Here is a 17,206-nt window from a genome sequence, read left to right as displayed (position 1 = left end):
CGGCTGCCTTACCCCCTTTCATTTTACCTACTGCCTCACGAACTTCCCCCACACTCACAACTGGCTCTTCCTCACTCCTACAAGATGTTATTCCTCCTTGCCCTATACACGAAGGAGGAATAACATCTTGTAGGAGTGAGGAAGAGCCAGTTGTGAGTGTGGGGGAAGTTCGTGAGGCAGTAGGTAAAATTGATATCATGTGTATATGATATACGAGTTATTAAATGGAGAGTTAGAGGTATTGGGAAGATGGAGGGAATATTTTGAGGAATTGTTAAATGTTGTTGAAGATAGGGAAGCTGTGTTTTCGTGTATAGGGCAAGGAGGAATAACATCTTGTAGGAGTGAGGAAGAGCCAGTTGTGAGTGTGGGGGAAGTTCGTGAGGCAGTAGGTAGAATGAAAGGGGGTAAGGCAGCCGGGATTGATGGAATAAAGATAGAAATGTTAAAAGCAGGTGGGGATATAGTTTTGGAGTGGCTGGTGCTATTATTTAATAAATGTATGGAAGAGGGTAAGGTACCTAGGGATTGGCAGAGAGCGTGCATAGTTCCTTTGTATAAAGGCAAAGAGGACAAAAGAGTTCCAAAATTATTGGGGGATAAGTCTGTTGAGTATACCTGGTAAAGTGTATGGTAGTTATTTTTGAAAGAATTAAGAGTAAGACGGAGAATAGGATAGCAGATGAACAAGGAGGCTTTAGGAAAGGTAGGGGGTGTGTGGACCAGGTGTTTACAGTGAAACATAAGTGAACAGTATTTAGATAAGGCTAAAGAGGTCTTTGTGGCATTTATGGATTTGGAAAAGGCGTATGACAGGGTGGATAGGCGGGCAATGTGGCAGATGTTGCAGGTGTATGGTGTAGGAGGTAGGTTACTGAAAGCAGTGAAGAGTTTTTACGAGGATAGTGAGGCTCATGTTAGAGTATGTAGGAAAGAGGGAAATTATTTCCCAGTAAAAGTAGGCCTAAGACAAGGATGTGTGATGTCACCATGGTTGTTTAATATATTTATAGATGGGGTTGTAAGAGAGGTAAATGCGAGGGTCTTTGCAAGAGGCGTGGAGTTAAAAGATAAAGAATCACACTTAAAGTGGGAGTTGTCACAGTTGCTCTTTGCTGATGACTCTGTGCTCTTGGGAGATTCTGAAGAGAAGTTGCAGAGATTGGTGGATGAATTTGGTAGGGTGTGCAAAAGAAGAAAATTAAAAGTGAATACAGGAAAGAGTAAGGTTATGAGGATAACAAAAATATTAGGTGATGAAAGATTGGATATCAGATTGGAGGGAGAGAGTATGGAGGAGGTGAATGTATTCAGATATTTGGGAGTGGACGTGTGAGCGGATGGGTCTATGAAAGATGAGGTGAATCATAGAATTGATGAGGGGAAAAGGGTGAGTGGTGCACTTAGGAGTCTGTGGAGACAAAGAACTTTGTTCTTGGAGGCAAAGAGGGGAATGTATGAGAGTATAGTTTTACCAACGCTCTTATATGGGTGTGAAGCATGGGTGATGAATGTTGCAGCGAGGAGAAGGCTGGAGGCAGTGGAGATGTCATGTCTGAGGGCAATGTGTGGTGTGAATATAATGCAGAGAATTCGTAGTTTGGAAGTTAGGAGGAGGTGTGGGATTACCAAAGCTGTTGTCCAGAGGGCTGAGGAAGGGTTGTTGAGGTGGTTCGGACATGTAGAGAGAATTGAGCGAAACAGTGACTTCGAGAGTGTATCAGTCTGTAGTGGAAGGAAGGCGGGGTAGGGGTCGGCCTAGGAAAGGTTGGAGGGAGGGGGTAAAGGAGGTTTTGTGTGCGAGGGGCTTGGACTTCCAGCAGGCATGCGTGAGCGTGTTTGATAGGAGTGAATGGAGACAAATGGTTTTTAATACTTGACGTGCTGTTGGAGTGTGAACAGGGCAACATTTATGAAGGGGTTCAGGGAAACCGGCAGGCCGGACTCGAGTCCTGGAGATGGGAAGTACAGTGCCTGCACTCTGAAGGAGGGGTGTTAATGTTGCAGTTTAAAAACTGTAGTGTAAAGCACCCTTCTGGCAAGACAGTGATGGAGTAAATGATGGTGAAAGTTTTTCTTTTTCGGGCCACCCTGCCTTGGTGGGAATCGGCAAATACTTTTGGGACTTAACGGGCTGTTTGAGTGTGAGCATGGTAACATTTTATGAAAGGATTCAGGAAAACCAGTTAGCCAGACTTGAGTCCTGGAGGTGGGATATATAGCACCTGCACTCTTGAGGGAGGGGTGGGGGTATTTGCAGTTTGGACTGGCATCTGAGCTGTAGTATCAGTGTACCTCTTGCAAGACAGTGATGGAGTGAATCATGGTGAAAGTTTTTTTTTCGTGTCACCCTACTTCGGTGGGAGATGGCCAATGCATTAAAAAAAAAAGTTCTTGTATAAAAACATTAAATGTCATTCTTTTATTACAGGTTTGAAGCAAGCATTAGCAACAGTCAATGACTATGCACCTCTTATGAAGGATTTCCCATTAAATGATCTTTTGGCAGCCACAGAGTTAGAGAAAATTCGCTCTGCAGTACAAGCTATCTTTAACCACCTTAGGAAGATTAGATCAACAAAATATCCTATTCAGAGAGCTTTAAGACTGGTGGAGGCTATATCAAGAGACTTGTCTTCACAGATCCTCAAGGTTAGTTAGCATTGTCTTTAAAATAAATATAATTTTTATTACAGGCACAATATTAATAGACTTAAAATATTGATGGTAGCATTAAAAAGAAAGATTGATTAATCATATAAACCTGCACTTATGAATACTATAGTTGAAGTTAATAGCCAAGTTATTTCATGCAGATATATTACATGGAAATCATACATTAAAATCACATCTGTAAAGAGCATTTTATCTTTTCTTGTGTTGGAAGATTACTTAATATGTTACTTGTATTAATCACGCAGGTTCTTGGGACTCGCCGTCTCATGCACATTGCATTTGAGGAGTTTGAAAAAGTGATGAGTCAGTGTTTTGACGTGTTCATTACTTGGGATGACGAATATGAAAAACTTCAGGGTCTTCTTCGGTATGCATTCATTTGTCACCTTTTCTTCTCCTATTGATGAAGATTAATGACTGTATTCCATCCACTTCTCTAAGTTTTGTATTAGAAGGTGCTACAACAATTAAAAATAACTTTAGTGTAAAATACAAGTTAAAAACTTGAATGTGACTTCCTGTAGTGGAGGGAAAATGATTAAAGATAGTGATTTTCATTATGTACTTCATCTTTACAGAGATATTGTGAAGAAGAAGAGAGATGAACAGCTGAAGATGGTATGGCGAGTATCTCCTGCACATAAAAGGTTGCAGTTGCGTATGGAACAAATGCGCAAATTTCGTCGTCAGCATGAACAGCTACGAACTGTCATAGTGAGGGTTCTTCGGCCAACTGTGGTCAAGACGACAACTTTGGCAGATGGTGATACAGCAGAACTCAAACCAGAGATGGATGCAGCTGATTTAAATGCCATTGAGGAGGTATGAGGGTATATTTCTTGTGATATTTTTTCATATCAATTTTTCAGTGCTTCAGTTTAGCTGGATGCTGTCAGTAAATACAGTATTGTATGTACAGTCCAGCACTGTGTGTTAAGTAGGAAATACATTATTCTTTCTTCAAATGGGCTCCAATTTCTTGTAAATAGGTGGTTGTAGGTTTGATGACCTAAGATATGTGTGGTAATCTTTTGCTTGGAATTTCTCAAGTTCTCCCATATTTTTCTAATAAGCATTAAAATTCAAGTTATGTATTTGAAGAAATGCCAAATTCGTAATTTTCAGAATGAAATGGAATGATTTCAGAAGTTAAAAGTATTGGATATAACCCTCATTCTGAATTTTCTTAATGAAAGCAAAAATATTTATGTATTATAAAATTTTATTTTTGGAATAAAATAGATTCCCAGGCTTAGGAATTTAGAATAAGTGCAGTTGTAAATTATGTTTCAATTAAGAAAAATATTGTATCCAATTAAGAAAGACTGAATGAGAAATTTCCTATATTTTTTCTCTCCATAGTTTCAGCCCTCCTCCCCCTCCCCAGCATGGATTAGTTTGAATAAGGTAAACATTATATATACAGTGATCCCTCAATTATCGTTCTTAATCCGTTCCTGGAAGTGGGACTATTATCGAAATAGATGATTTTCGAATCAATTTTCCCCATAAGAAATAATGTAAATCCAATTAATTCGTTCCAAACACCCAGAAGTATCAACAACAGTTTTTTTTTTTTTACCTAAGATAGATTTACATGCACAAAAGAATGAACATTCAACATGACAGTTACCTTTATTGAAGGCTGTTGTTGATGACTGGAAGACAGGGAGGAGGAGAGAGGGAAGAGAGGTTATTGTTTGGAAAGGGAATCCCCCTCCATAAGGACTCTAGGTCACTTCAGGGTCACTTCCCTAGCATAAATATAGATTTACATGCAGAAAAAATGCCAAGTAAATGTAAAGCACTAATAAAATGTATAAATGCACATTGGTAATAGGGGTAGTTGATGAGTGGAACGGTCTGCCTAGTAGGGTGATCCAAGCTAAAACATTGGGTAGTTTCAAATTTAGGTTGGATAAATACACGAGTGAGAGGGGTTGGATTTGAGTCGGACTTGCACCTGAGCTTATTGCTTGGGTAGCATTTGTTCTGTTAGTGGGTTGGATTTGTGAAGGACCAGCCTAGTATGGGCCAACAGGGTTATTGCAGTGTTCCTCCTTTCTTATATTCTAAAAGCTATGGCTTGGGTAGTTTCAAATTTAGGTTGGATAAATACACGAGAGAGAGGGGTTGGATTTGGGTCAGACTTGCACCTGAGCTTATTGCTTGGGTAGCATTTGTTCTGTTAGTGGGTTGGATTTGTGAAGGACTGGCCTAGTATAGGCCAGTAGGCCTACTGCAGTGTTCCTCCTTTCTTATGTTCTTATTGGAGACTTGTTTGTGTGAGGGAGGGATGGCAAGTTTATTGTTGGAGAATGACAATGATATCAACTCTACGGCTTATTTATCTATCACAATTCACCTAATATGACATAATAAACAATATTAATAACATAGAAACATGGAATATACTCTAGAATGAATAAAATAAGTCGTTATGTATGTCACGAGAGGTGTTGTGTTGTTGTTGGGTATATAAGGGCCGCTGAGAGTAAGCCGTCCATAATGGTGAAGCAGCAGCTGAGGCGGTGGTGTTTTCTGTAGCCCTATATAACTCCAACAACATTGGAGGAGTTGGTAGAATCGCTGAATCACTAAAGAAGGAACCCTCTACCACCATCACTACGACCTTCTACCACTATTACAACTGTTACCACCATCACTATGACCTTCTACCACCATCACTACCACCATCAACCACTATCACAACTGCTTCCACTCTACCACCACCACCTTTGTATTTTTCTACAAACTTTTTCATAAATTATGTGTGTTTCTCACATTCTTTACCAAAGGGCTGGCACTAGAAGCTTTCTTTGGAGCCATGGTAGCTTATTTAGCACTTGCAAGCACTAAAATCGATGGAATATTATGAAATATTTCGTATGAGCATGTGAGGGGACCGTCGCTCACTGGTAAACAATGGTACAGTGGCTGGGAAGGCAGGCCCAGGCGGCTCAGAGCGTGAGTACGTGTCCCGGATGAAGGACGATTAGCGAGTTAACGGACCATTTGCGAGCCAATGTTTAGACAAAATAACGGGACTATTTCCGAAATGGAAGACTTTCAGGCCGGACGATTATTGAGGGACCACTGTATGTATTTTTTTTTTTTCAACAAGTCGGCCGTCTCCCACCTAGGCAGGGTGGCCCAAAAAAGAAAAAATCCCCAAAAAAGAAAATACTTTCATCATTCAACACTTTCACCTCACTCACATATAATCACTGTTTTTGCAGAGGTGCTCAGAATACAACAGTTTAGAAGCATATACGCACAAAGATACACAACATATCCCTCCAAATTGCCAATATCCCAAACCCCCTCCTTTAAAGTGCAGGCATTGTACTTCCCATTTCCAGGACTAGAGTCCGGCTATATAAAAATAACCGGTTTCCCTGAATCCCTTCACTAAACATTACCCTGCTCACACTCCACCAGCTCGTCAGGTCCCAAATACCATTCGTTTCTATTCACTCCTATCTAACACGCTCATGCACGCTTGCTGGAAGTCCAAGCCCCTCACCCACAAAACCTCCTTTACCCCCTCCCTCCAACCTATTCAAGGACTACCCCTACCCCACCTTCCTTCCCCTACAGATTTATACGCTCTCCATGTCATTCTACTTTGATCCATTCTCTCTAAATGACCAAACTACCTCAACAACCCCTCTTCATCCCTCTGACTAATACTTCCATCAACTCCACACCTCCTAATTTCCGAATTTTCTGCATAGTATTTGCACCACACATTGCCCTTAGAACATCACTGCCTCCAACCGCCTCCTCTCTGCAGCATTTACAACCCAAGCTTCACACCCATATAAGAGTGTTGGTACCACTATACTTTCAAACATTCCCTTCTTTGCCTCCATAGATAGTCTTTTGTCTCCACATATACCTCAATGCACCACTCACCTTTTTTCCTTCATCAATTCTTTGGTTAACCTCATCCTTCATATATCCATCTGGTGACACGTCAACTCCCAAATATCTGAAAACATTCACTTCTTCCATACTTCTCCTCTCCAATTTGATATCCAATTTTTCTTTATCTAAATCATTTGATACCCTCATCACCTTGCTCTTTTCTGTGTTCACTTTCAACTTTCTACCTTTACACACCCTCCCTAACTCGTCCACTAAACTTTGCAACTTTTCTTTAGAATTTTCCATAAGCACAGTATCATCAGCACAAAGTAACTGTGTCAATTCCCATTTTGTATTTGATTCCCCATAATTTAATCCCACCCCTCTCCCGAACACCCTAGCATTTACTTCTTTTACAACCCCACCTATAAATATACTGAACAACCATGGTGACATTACACATCCCTGTCTAAGACCCACCTTTACTGGGAGGTATTCTCCCTCTTGCACACACCCTAACCTGAGCCTCACTATCCTCATAAAAGCTCTTTACAGCATTTAGTAACTTAATACGTATTCCATATACTTGCAACATCTGCCACATTGCTCCCCTATCCACTCTATCATATGCCTTTTCTAAATCATAAATGCAATGAAAACTTCCCTACCTTTATCTAAATACTGTTCACATATATGCTTCAATGTAAACACTTGATCTACACATCCCCTACACACACTAAAACCTCCTTGCTCATCCGTAATCCTACATTCTGTTTTGCCTCTAATTCTTTCAACAATAACCCTACCGTACACTTTTCTTGGTAATCTCAGTAAACTTGTTCCTCTATAATTTTTACAATCTCTTTTGTCCCCCTTCCCTTTTTTTTTTCTCAACAAGTCGGCCGTCTCCCACCGAGGCAGGGTGACCCAAAAAAAAAAAAAAGAAAGAAAATCCCCAAAAAGAAAATACTTTCATCATCATTCAACACTTTCACCACACTTGCACATTATCACTGTTTTTGCAGAGGTGCTCAGAATACAACAGTTTAGAAGCATACACATATAAAGATACACAACATATCCCTCCAAACTGCCAATATCCCAAACCCCTCCTTTAAAGTGCAGGCATTGTACTTCCCATTTCCAGGACTCAAGTCCGACTATATGAAAATAACCGGTTTCCCTGAATCCCTTCACTAAATATTACCCTGCTCACACTCCAACAGATCGTCAGGTCCCAAGTACCATTCGTCTCCATTCACTCCTATCTAACACGCTCACGCACGCTTGCTGGAAGTCCAAGCCCCTTGCCCACAAAACCTCCTTTACCCCCTCTCTCCAACCCTTTCGAGGACAACCCCTACCCCGCCTTCCTTCCCCTATAGATTTATATGCTTTCCATGTCATTCTACTTTGATCCATTCTCTCTAAATGACCAAACCACCTCAACAACCCCTCTTCTGCCCTCTGACTAATACTTTTATTAACTCCACACCTTTTCCTAATTTCCACACTCCGAATTTTCTGCATAATATTTACACCACACATTGCCCTTAACCCTTTCAGGGTCCGTCCCGTAGATCTACGGCTTTACGTTCAGGGTCCAAACCGTAGATCTACGCCATGAGCTCAGCTCACTCTGATAAACTGTGAGTGGTACATTTGGGCCTAGATATGAGAGAATACATCTATGTGGTATGTGTGCACCACATAAAACAGATCCTGCAGCACACTGTGTATAATGAGAGAAAAAAAATGAAATCATGATTTTTCGATTAAAACAGCAACTTTGCAGTGTTTTTTCATATGTTTTTTATAGTTGTATTTTGCGATTTCTTGGTCTCATTTGATAGAATGGAAGACATATTACAGAAATAGAGATGATTTTGATTGGTTTTAGCACTGGAAATGGCTTGAAACTGAGCTCAAAGTAGCGGAAATGTTAAATTTTTGCTGATATTCAAGAGTAAACAAACGACCTCACACGTCTAATACACGTCAGCTGGTGGGTCTAATATACATTCACAAATATGGTGATGATATTTATACAATTATTGCAGTATTGCATAACAGTAAATCTTCTATTTTTTGGTGTGAATAAAAATTCATTATATGAATAAAAAATCAAAGTGGAATTTATTTGTAAAGCCTCAAAACAACTAATGAACAGAGGAAATGTTAGTTTAGTGCCAGGAATGCCTACATTGTTCATTCTGGACCCTATTTTGAAATTGGAATATTTTGAACTTTGTGTTAAATTGGCCAAATTAACAATTTCCGATCACTTTATTTTGTAGTTGAAACAGTTGACTTGGCGATTTCTTGTGCTCAATCGATAGAATAGAAATAATACTAGTGAAATAGCTAAGAATTTGGTTGATTGGAATAATGTAATTGGCCTAAAATGGGAGTCAAAGTCGGCAAAATCGCCGATTCGTAAATATCGCTGACACATCAAAATTCGCGAGAGCATAATTTCGTCAATTTTCCACCAAATTTCGTACTTTGTTTTATTACCTTCACAAAAAGATTCTCTACGATTTCATAAGAAAAAATAAAAAAATTTTTTTTTGGAAAATTCTTGGACACTGGTGCGTGACTCCAGATTTGGGCCTTGGACCCTGAAAGGGTTAAACAGGACATCTCCACTGCCTCCAACCGTCTCCTCGCTGCTGCATTTACCACCCAAGCTTCACACCCATATAAGAGTGTTGGTACTACTATACTTTCATACATTCCCTTCTTTGCCTCCATAGATAACGTTTTTTGACTCCACATGTACCTCAACGCACCACTCACCTTTTTTCCCTCATCAATTCTATGATTAACCTCATCCTTCATAAATCCATCCGCCGACACGTCAACTCCCAAGTATCTGAAAACATTCACTTCTTCCATACTCCTCCTCCCCAATTATACATGCTCTCTGCCAATCCCTAGGTACCTTCCCCTCTTTCATACGTTTATTAAACAAAAATACCAACCACTCCAACACTATATCTCCCCCCTGCTTTTAACATTTCTGTCATGATCCTGTCAGTTCCAGCTGTCTTACCCCCTTTCATTTTACGTAATGTGTCACATACCTCCCCCACACTCACATCCTGCTTTTCTTCACTCCTAAAAGATGGTATACCTCCCTGGCCACTGCATGAAATTACCCCCTCCCTTTCTTCGTTGACATTTAAAAGTTCTTCAAAATATTCCTGCCATCTACCCGATACCTCCATCTCCCCATCTACTAACTCCCCTACTGTTTTTAACTGGCAAATCCATTTGTTCCCTAGGCTTTTTTTTGAATGCCAGTCTTTCCACATAAAATATTTTCATTCCCTTTGCTCACTAATTATAGTTGCTTTGTTCATACAAAAAAATTCACACACAACTTGTTTTTAATGATGTGCAGTCGTATCTTCATTGAAAATACCACTTTTTTACCCCCCCCCTGCATACTTAAGTGGATGGGGCTGCCTTGATGCTCCAAATCCACGTAATTCATTCTACCCTTTCTCTCTATTAAACTTTTACCCCCTATTTCCAAGATAGGATGACTTCTACAATTTAGTGCCACACTCTGATAATTTGATTACATTAATAATGTTATTTGTTGTGTACTTTGTCAGGTATAGTGGCTTAATATCTGAACATAATAGGTACATGAATTACCTGTATTTCACTGACTGATTACATCAAATTGTGCTGCTGGTCAAAGGTGGTGTCCAATGGTTGCCCTAGGTTAGTAGAGGGCTTAATACATGTGATGATGAAACAAATAACTCTCCTATAAATCCTTTTATCTTAATTCCTTATTCTGTGTCTTTATAATTCAAAAAACTGCTTTTTATCTTTGATTCACTTATCATTTTTTTATTAACCAGGTTTTTCACAATAAAGCCAAGTACTCTTTATGAAAACTTTTATTGCACATTTGACTCTGAGGTTTCCATTTACAAAGCTTTCAAGATCAGCAGATTACTTTATCTGTATTGTTATTTGATTTCAGCTTACTCATTTGTCACCCTTTTTCAAGATAACTTTAGGACATCCATCTAATGTCTTATGTAATATGGATTATTATATCTAAAGGAAACGCTCATGAGCCTAACTTTTATCTGCATCAATCATATTAGCGTTCTACATTATGCCTTAGCAAATCATTAACTAAAGTAACTATAGTCTTTTATTTTTTCAGGTTAATCTAGCCTATGAAAATGTTAAAGAAGTTGACGGACTTGATATTAGCAAAGAGGGTACAGAAATGTGGGAAGCGGCTCTGAAGCGTTACGATGAGCGCATTGACCGTGTAGAGGTAAATGTGATGTATTAAATAAATCATTGCTCTATGGTAACATTTTGACCTTTGTGAATGGCTATTTTAAATAATAGGTGTTCAAGTATTCAGCAGGTGTGTGTGTGTGTTTGTGTTTTTGAATGGAGTAAGTGGAGATGAGTGGTTTTGTAGCTTTATGTAATGTTGGAGTGTGAGCAAGAAATTCAGGAAAACAGGTTATCTGGACTTAGTCTTTGAAGTGGGAAGTATAGTGCCCTAACTGAAGGAAGGGTTCAAGGGATGATATTGCAGTTCAGAGGATCATTTGAATTGTGATGTCTTTTCATTTCTAGCAGGACAGCTATTGAATGAATGAAGATAAGAGACAGGTAGTGTGTTTAAAAGAATTTGTACATTGCCCTTTACACTACATAAGATTACACATGGCGAAGCATTTCTGTAATACTGACTTGAGGTGTAGTGAGTGATGAAATGTTTATAATTATGACATTGCTTCTGGTTTGGGTTTAAGTGATAATTGCTCTGTATGAAATAGCTTTATTATTTAACTAATTATGAATGCATTCTTTTAATTAGTAAATTAAGAGAACATTCATGTTCTTGATACTTTGCCAATTTTTTTTTTTTTTTTAACACTGGCTATCTCCCACTGAAGCAGGGTGACTCAGAAAAAGAAATGCCATCACCATCATTCACACATAATCACTGTCTTTGCAGAGGCATGCAGATATGACAGTTTGTCACTCCAAACGGCAAATATCCCAAACCCCTCCTTTAACCCTTTGAGGGTTTCGGCTGTACTAGTATGGCTTACAACCCAGGGTTTTTGACGTACTAGTACGCCTAAATTCTAGCGCCTTCAAATCTAGTGGGAGAAAGCTGGTAGGCCTACATATGAAAGAATGGGTCTATGTGGTCAGTGTGCACAGTATAAAAAAAATCCTGCAGCATACAGTGCATAATAAGAAAAAAAAAACTTTAACCGTTTTTTTGGAATAAAACAGCGACTTTGCACTGTATTTTCGTATGGTATTTATTGTTGTATTCTAGTTTTCTTGGTCTCATTTTATAGAATGGAAGACATATTACAGAAATTGAGATGATTTTGACTGGTTTTACAATGAAAAGTACTTTGAAATTGAGCTCAAAGTAGCAGAAATGTTCGATTTTTACCTAAGTTCAAAAGTAAATAAATCATGCCAAGCGTCCAATACACACTTTTGCAAGTGCGCCAGTATTATTTATACCATTTTTTACACTAATGCAGTAGTCTGCATAACAGTAAATCTTCTATTTTTTGTGAGAATAAAAATTCAAAGTGGAAAGCAAAAGAATGTAAGAGGGGCCTTCAAACATGACTAATGAACAAAGGAAATGTCATTTTAGTGCCAGGAATGTCTTTCTTGTTTATTCTGGACCCTATTTGGAAATTGGCATATTTTGAAATTTGTGTGAAATTGGCAAAATTGCTAAATTCTGACCACTGTACTGGATAGTTGAAATTGGTAAATGGGTGGTTTCTTGCACTCATTCGATAGAAAAAATAGAGTTCTAGCGAAATATTCATGTTTTTTGTCGACTAGTGCAGTAGAATTGGCCGAAAATGGGGCTCAAAGTGGCAAAATCGCCGATGCGTAAACATCGCCGAGACCGCTAGCTTTGCGAGAGCATAATTCCGTAAGTTTTCCATCAAATTTCATAATTTTGGTGTCATTATGATCGGGAAAAGATTCTTTATCTTTTCATAAGAATTTTTTTTTTTTTTTTTTTTTAAATTTGGCCGACCCTGAGAACGAGTCTCAGAGAGGGCCTGTCGACCCTCAAAGGGTTAAAGTGTAGGCATTGTGCTCGCCACCCCCAGGACTCGAGTCCAGCTAACCAGTTTCCCTAAATCCCTTCACAAAATATTACCCTTCTCACACTCCAACTGCTTATCAAAACCCTAAAACCATTCATCTCCACTCCTATCTAGTGCATGCCTGCTGTATATCCAAGCCTCTTTCACACAACTTCTCTTACTCCCTCCCTGCATCCTATCCTAGGATGGTCCCTACTTCTCCTTCCCTCCACTACAGATTTACACTGTCATCCTATTTTGCTCTATCATCGATGTGCTAATAAAAAATAAAATCTCTAAATGACCAAACCACCTCAACAACCCCTCCTCAACCCTCTGAATGATACTTTTAGTAACTGCATACCTCCTAATTTTCACACAACGAATTTTCCACACAATATTTATGTCACACTTTGCCCTTAGACACATCTCCACTGCCTCTAGCCTCGTTTTTGTTGTAACATTCAGAACCCATGCTCCACACCCATATAAGAGTGTTGGTACCACTATACTCTCGTACATTCTCTTTTCTGCCTCTATGGATAATTTTTTGTCTGCGCAGATACTTCAATGCGTCACCCACCTTTTTTTCCCTTTATCAGCTCTATGATTTACCTTGTCTTTCATAACCCCATCTGCCAGCAAGTCTACTCCCAAATATCTGAACACATTCACTTCTTCCATACTCCCTCCCTCCAATCTGATATCTAATTTGACATCCTCATCACATTAATCTTATTTATGTTCACTTTCAACTCTGTCCTTACACACACCCTCAAACTCGTCCACAATCTTTGCAACTTCTCTTCAGGATTTCCCAAAAGCGCAGTATCATCAGCAAAAAATAACTGTGTCAACTCCCATAATTTAATCCCACCCCTCTCCCCACCCTAGCATTTTTCTCTTACAACCCCACCTACAAATGTTAAATAATGACAGTGACATTATGCATCCTTGTCTAAGACCTACTTTTACTGGAAAGTAATCTCCCTCTCCTACACACCCTAACTTGAGCCTCACTATCCCATAAAAACCTTTTATAGCATTTAGTAACTTACCACCTATTCCATGCACTTGCAACATCTACCACATTACTCTCCTATCCACCCTGTCATAAGCCTTTTCTAAATCCATAATGTACAGTCATGTAATTCACTAAGGTTTACTGATTAAAGTTAAGTAATTATGTAAGAAGCATTGTTTGGTTTCATATACATCCTAGAAGTTGCTGAGTAGACAATATCTGTTTAAATCTCAGGAAACAGCTATTGGCTGTATAGTGGTGAATATTTTTATTTGGGATGGTTGTTCTACCTTGGTGGGAGATGGCAAGAGTTAAAAAAAAAAATTGTCATTGAAAATTGAACATGAATACTTTTCACTTTTAATCAAATTTTATTACTCAGACTCGCATCACTGCTCGCCTGAGAGACCAGTTGGGTACAGCCAAGAATGCCAATGAGATGTTCCGCATATTTTCCCGTTTTAACGCCTTGTTTGTGCGTCCTCACATTCGAGGTGCCATTAGAGAATATCAGACTCAGCTCATTCAGCGAGTGAAGGATGACATTGAGAGCCTTCATGAAAAGTTTAAGGTAGATATTACATTATTGTATTGTGATATTAGTATGTCACAGGTAAAAAAAAAATATTGGCTGTTGTAAATGTCAGAATTTAACTTGTGTACTAAATCTAGGTTTTTCATACAGTTTAGGTTGTAATTGCATTTGTTGGCATTAAATGTGTGTATAATTAATAGTTTATTTTCAGGTTCAGTATCCTCAAAGCAAATCATGTCGAATGAGTCATGTTCGAGACATTCCTCCTGTATCGGGCTCCATTATATGGGCCAAACAGATAGATCGTCAACTAACTGCTTACATGAGGAGAGTAGAGGATGTTCTAGGCAAGGGATGGGAGAGCCATGTTGAAGGACAGAAGCTTAAAGGAGATGGAGATTCTTTCAGGCTCAAGTTGAATACTCAAGATATATTTGATGACTGGGCAAGAAAGGTAAGTTTCATGGTAATAAAATTACATACGTCTTGTGCTATCTTAGAGCCTTGTTTCATTACCATCATGAAAGGGATGTGGCAGGTATACAATATGAAATTGATTTTCTTTTACAGTTCAATAATAAAGTAAGTAAACATTTATAAAAATTTTATATATTGTTGACTTTTACTTAGTACTAATCTAAAAGCTTCATTCTCTTGAATACCTCAATTCTTTCAGGTTCAGCAGCGCAATTTGGGTGTCTCAGGCCGCATCTTTGCAATAGAAATGCATCGATCAAAGACTGGTAAAGGAAATGAGTGCAAATTAAAAGTAAATTTTCTGCCTGAAATCATCACACTTTCCAAGGAGGTGAGCAGTGAAGTTTAGAACATTTTCATGAAAATATGTAAGCTTGGGATCATGACAGAAATGTTAAAAGCAGGGGGGGATATAGTGTTGGAGTGGTTGGTACTTTTGTTTAATAAATGTATGAAAGAGGGGAAGGTACCTAGGGATTGACAGAGAGCATGTATAGTCCCTTTATATAAAGGGAAAGGGGACAAAAGAGACTGTAAAAATTATAGAGGAATAAGCTTACTGAGTATACCAGGAAAAGTGTACGGTAGGGCTATAATTGAAAGAATTAGAGGTAAGACAGAATGTAGGATTGCGGATGAGCAAGGAGGTTTTAGAGTGGGTAGGGGATGTGTAGATCAGGTGTTTACATTGAAGCATATATGTGAACAGTATTTAGATAAAGATAGGGAAGTTTTTATTGCATTTATGGATTTAGAAAAGGCATATGATAGAGTGGATAGAGGAGCAATGTGGCAGATGTTGCAAGTATATGGAATAGGTGGTAAGTTATTAAATGCTGTAAAGAGTTTTTATGAGGATAGTGAGGCTCAGGTTAGGGTGTGTAGAAGAGAGGGAGACTACTTCCCGGTAAAAGTAGGTCTTAGACAGGGATGTGTAATGTCACCATGGTTGTTTAATATATTTATAGATGGGGTTGTAAAGGAAGTAAATGCTAGGGTGTTTGGGAGAGGGGTGGGATTAAATTATGGGGAATCAAATTCAAAATGGGAATTGACACAGTTACTTTTTGCTGATGATACTGTGCTTATGGGAGATTCTAAAGAAAAATTGCAAAGGTTAGTGGATGAGTTTGGGAATGTGTGTAAAGGTAGAAAGTTGAAAGTGAACATAGAAAAGAGTAAGGTGATGAGGGTGTCAAATGATTTAGATAAAGAAAAATTGGATATCAAATTGGGGAGGAGGAGTATGGAAGAAGTGAATGTTTTCAGATACTTGGGAGTTGACGTGTCGGCGGATGGATTTATGAAGGATGAGGTTAATCATAGAATTGATGAGGGAAAAAAGGTGAGTGGTGCGTTGAGGTATATGTGGAGTCAAAAAGCGTTATCTATGGAGGCAAAGAAGGGAATGTATGAAAGTATAGTAGTACCAACACTCTTATATGGATGTGAAGCTTGGGTGGTAAATGCAGCAGTGAGGAGACGGTTGGAGGCAGTGGAGATGTCCTGTTTAAGGGCAATGTGTGGTGTAAATATTATGCAGAAAATTCGGAGTGTGGGAATTAGGAAAAGGTGTGGAGTTAATAAAAGTATTAGAGGGCAGAAGAGGGGTTGTTGAGGTGGTTTGGTCATTTAGAGAGAATGGATCAAAGTAGAATGACATGGAAAGCATATAAATCTATAGGGGAAGGAATGCGGGGTAGGGGTCGTCCTCGAAAGGGTTGGAGAGAGGGGGTAAAGGAGGTTTTGTGGGCAAGGGGCTTGGACTTCCAGCAAGCGTGCGTGAGTGTGTTAGGAGTGAATGGAGACGAATGGTACTTGGGACCTGACGATCTGTTGGAGTGTGAGCAGGGTAATATTTAGTGAAGGGATTTCAGGGAAACCGGTTATTTTCATATAGTCGGACTTGAGTCCTGGAAATGGCAAGTACAATGCCTGCACTTTAAAGGAGGGGTTTGGGATATTGGCAGTTTGGAGGGATATGCTGTGTATCTTTATATGTGTATGCTTCTAAACTGTTGTATTCTGAGCACCTCTGCAAAAACAGTGATAATGTGCGAGTGTGGTGAAAGTGTTTAATGATGATGAAAGTATTTTCTTTTTGGGGATTTTCTTTCTTTTTTTGGGTCACCCTGCCTCAGTGGGAGACGGCCGACTTGTTGAAAAAAAAAAAAAAAAAAAAACTAACTATTTTTTTATTTTTTTAAATTTCAGGTTCGGAACCTGAAAAATCTTGGCTTCAGGGTGCCGTTAGCTATTGTTAACAAAGCACATCAAGCCAATCAACTGTATCCATTTGCAATTTCCCTCATAGAGAGTGTTCGCACTTATGAAAGAACTTTGGAGAAGGTAAGGGCATAGATAGCCATTATTAATACTTAAAATTCATAATAGCTGCAGTACTCTCATTGCTTTTCAATAAATTTGGTAAATATTGAGACATGAATATATTGAGACATGAATATATTGACAACAACAAAAAATTTAAGTTGAGGG

At 38.9% G+C, this 17,206-nt stretch overlaps 1 protein-coding gene across 6 annotated transcripts in view; it reads left to right on the top strand.

Moving 5' to 3' along the window:
* The window catches only part of Dhc64C (dynein heavy chain, cytoplasmic), a 177,622-nt gene that overhangs the window by 21,894 nt on the left and 138,522 nt on the right, over positions 1-17,206 (top strand). For all 6 annotated transcript variants that reach the window (XM_053776935.2, XM_053776939.2, XM_053776938.2 and 3 more), the window contains exons 8-15: positions 2,432-2,652; positions 2,922-3,043; positions 3,255-3,498; positions 10,739-10,855; positions 14,081-14,269; positions 14,445-14,687; positions 14,910-15,041; positions 16,925-17,059. In XM_053776935.2, the coding sequence (XP_053632910.1) occupies positions 2,432-2,652; positions 2,922-3,043; positions 3,255-3,498; positions 10,739-10,855; positions 14,081-14,269; positions 14,445-14,687; positions 14,910-15,041; positions 16,925-17,059 (1,403 nt within the window). The remainder of the gene's footprint in view (positions 1-2,431; positions 2,653-2,921; positions 3,044-3,254; positions 3,499-10,738; positions 10,856-14,080; positions 14,270-14,444; positions 14,688-14,909; positions 15,042-16,924; positions 17,060-17,206) is intronic.

This window comes from Cherax quadricarinatus, chromosome 16 (genome assembly GCF_038502225.1).
Source record: "Cherax quadricarinatus isolate ZL_2023a chromosome 16, ASM3850222v1, whole genome shotgun sequence".
In the NCBI taxonomy this organism is placed as follows: domain Eukaryota; kingdom Metazoa; phylum Arthropoda; class Malacostraca; order Decapoda; family Parastacidae; genus Cherax; species Cherax quadricarinatus.
This window is presented reverse-complemented; position numbering and strand designations above follow the sequence as displayed.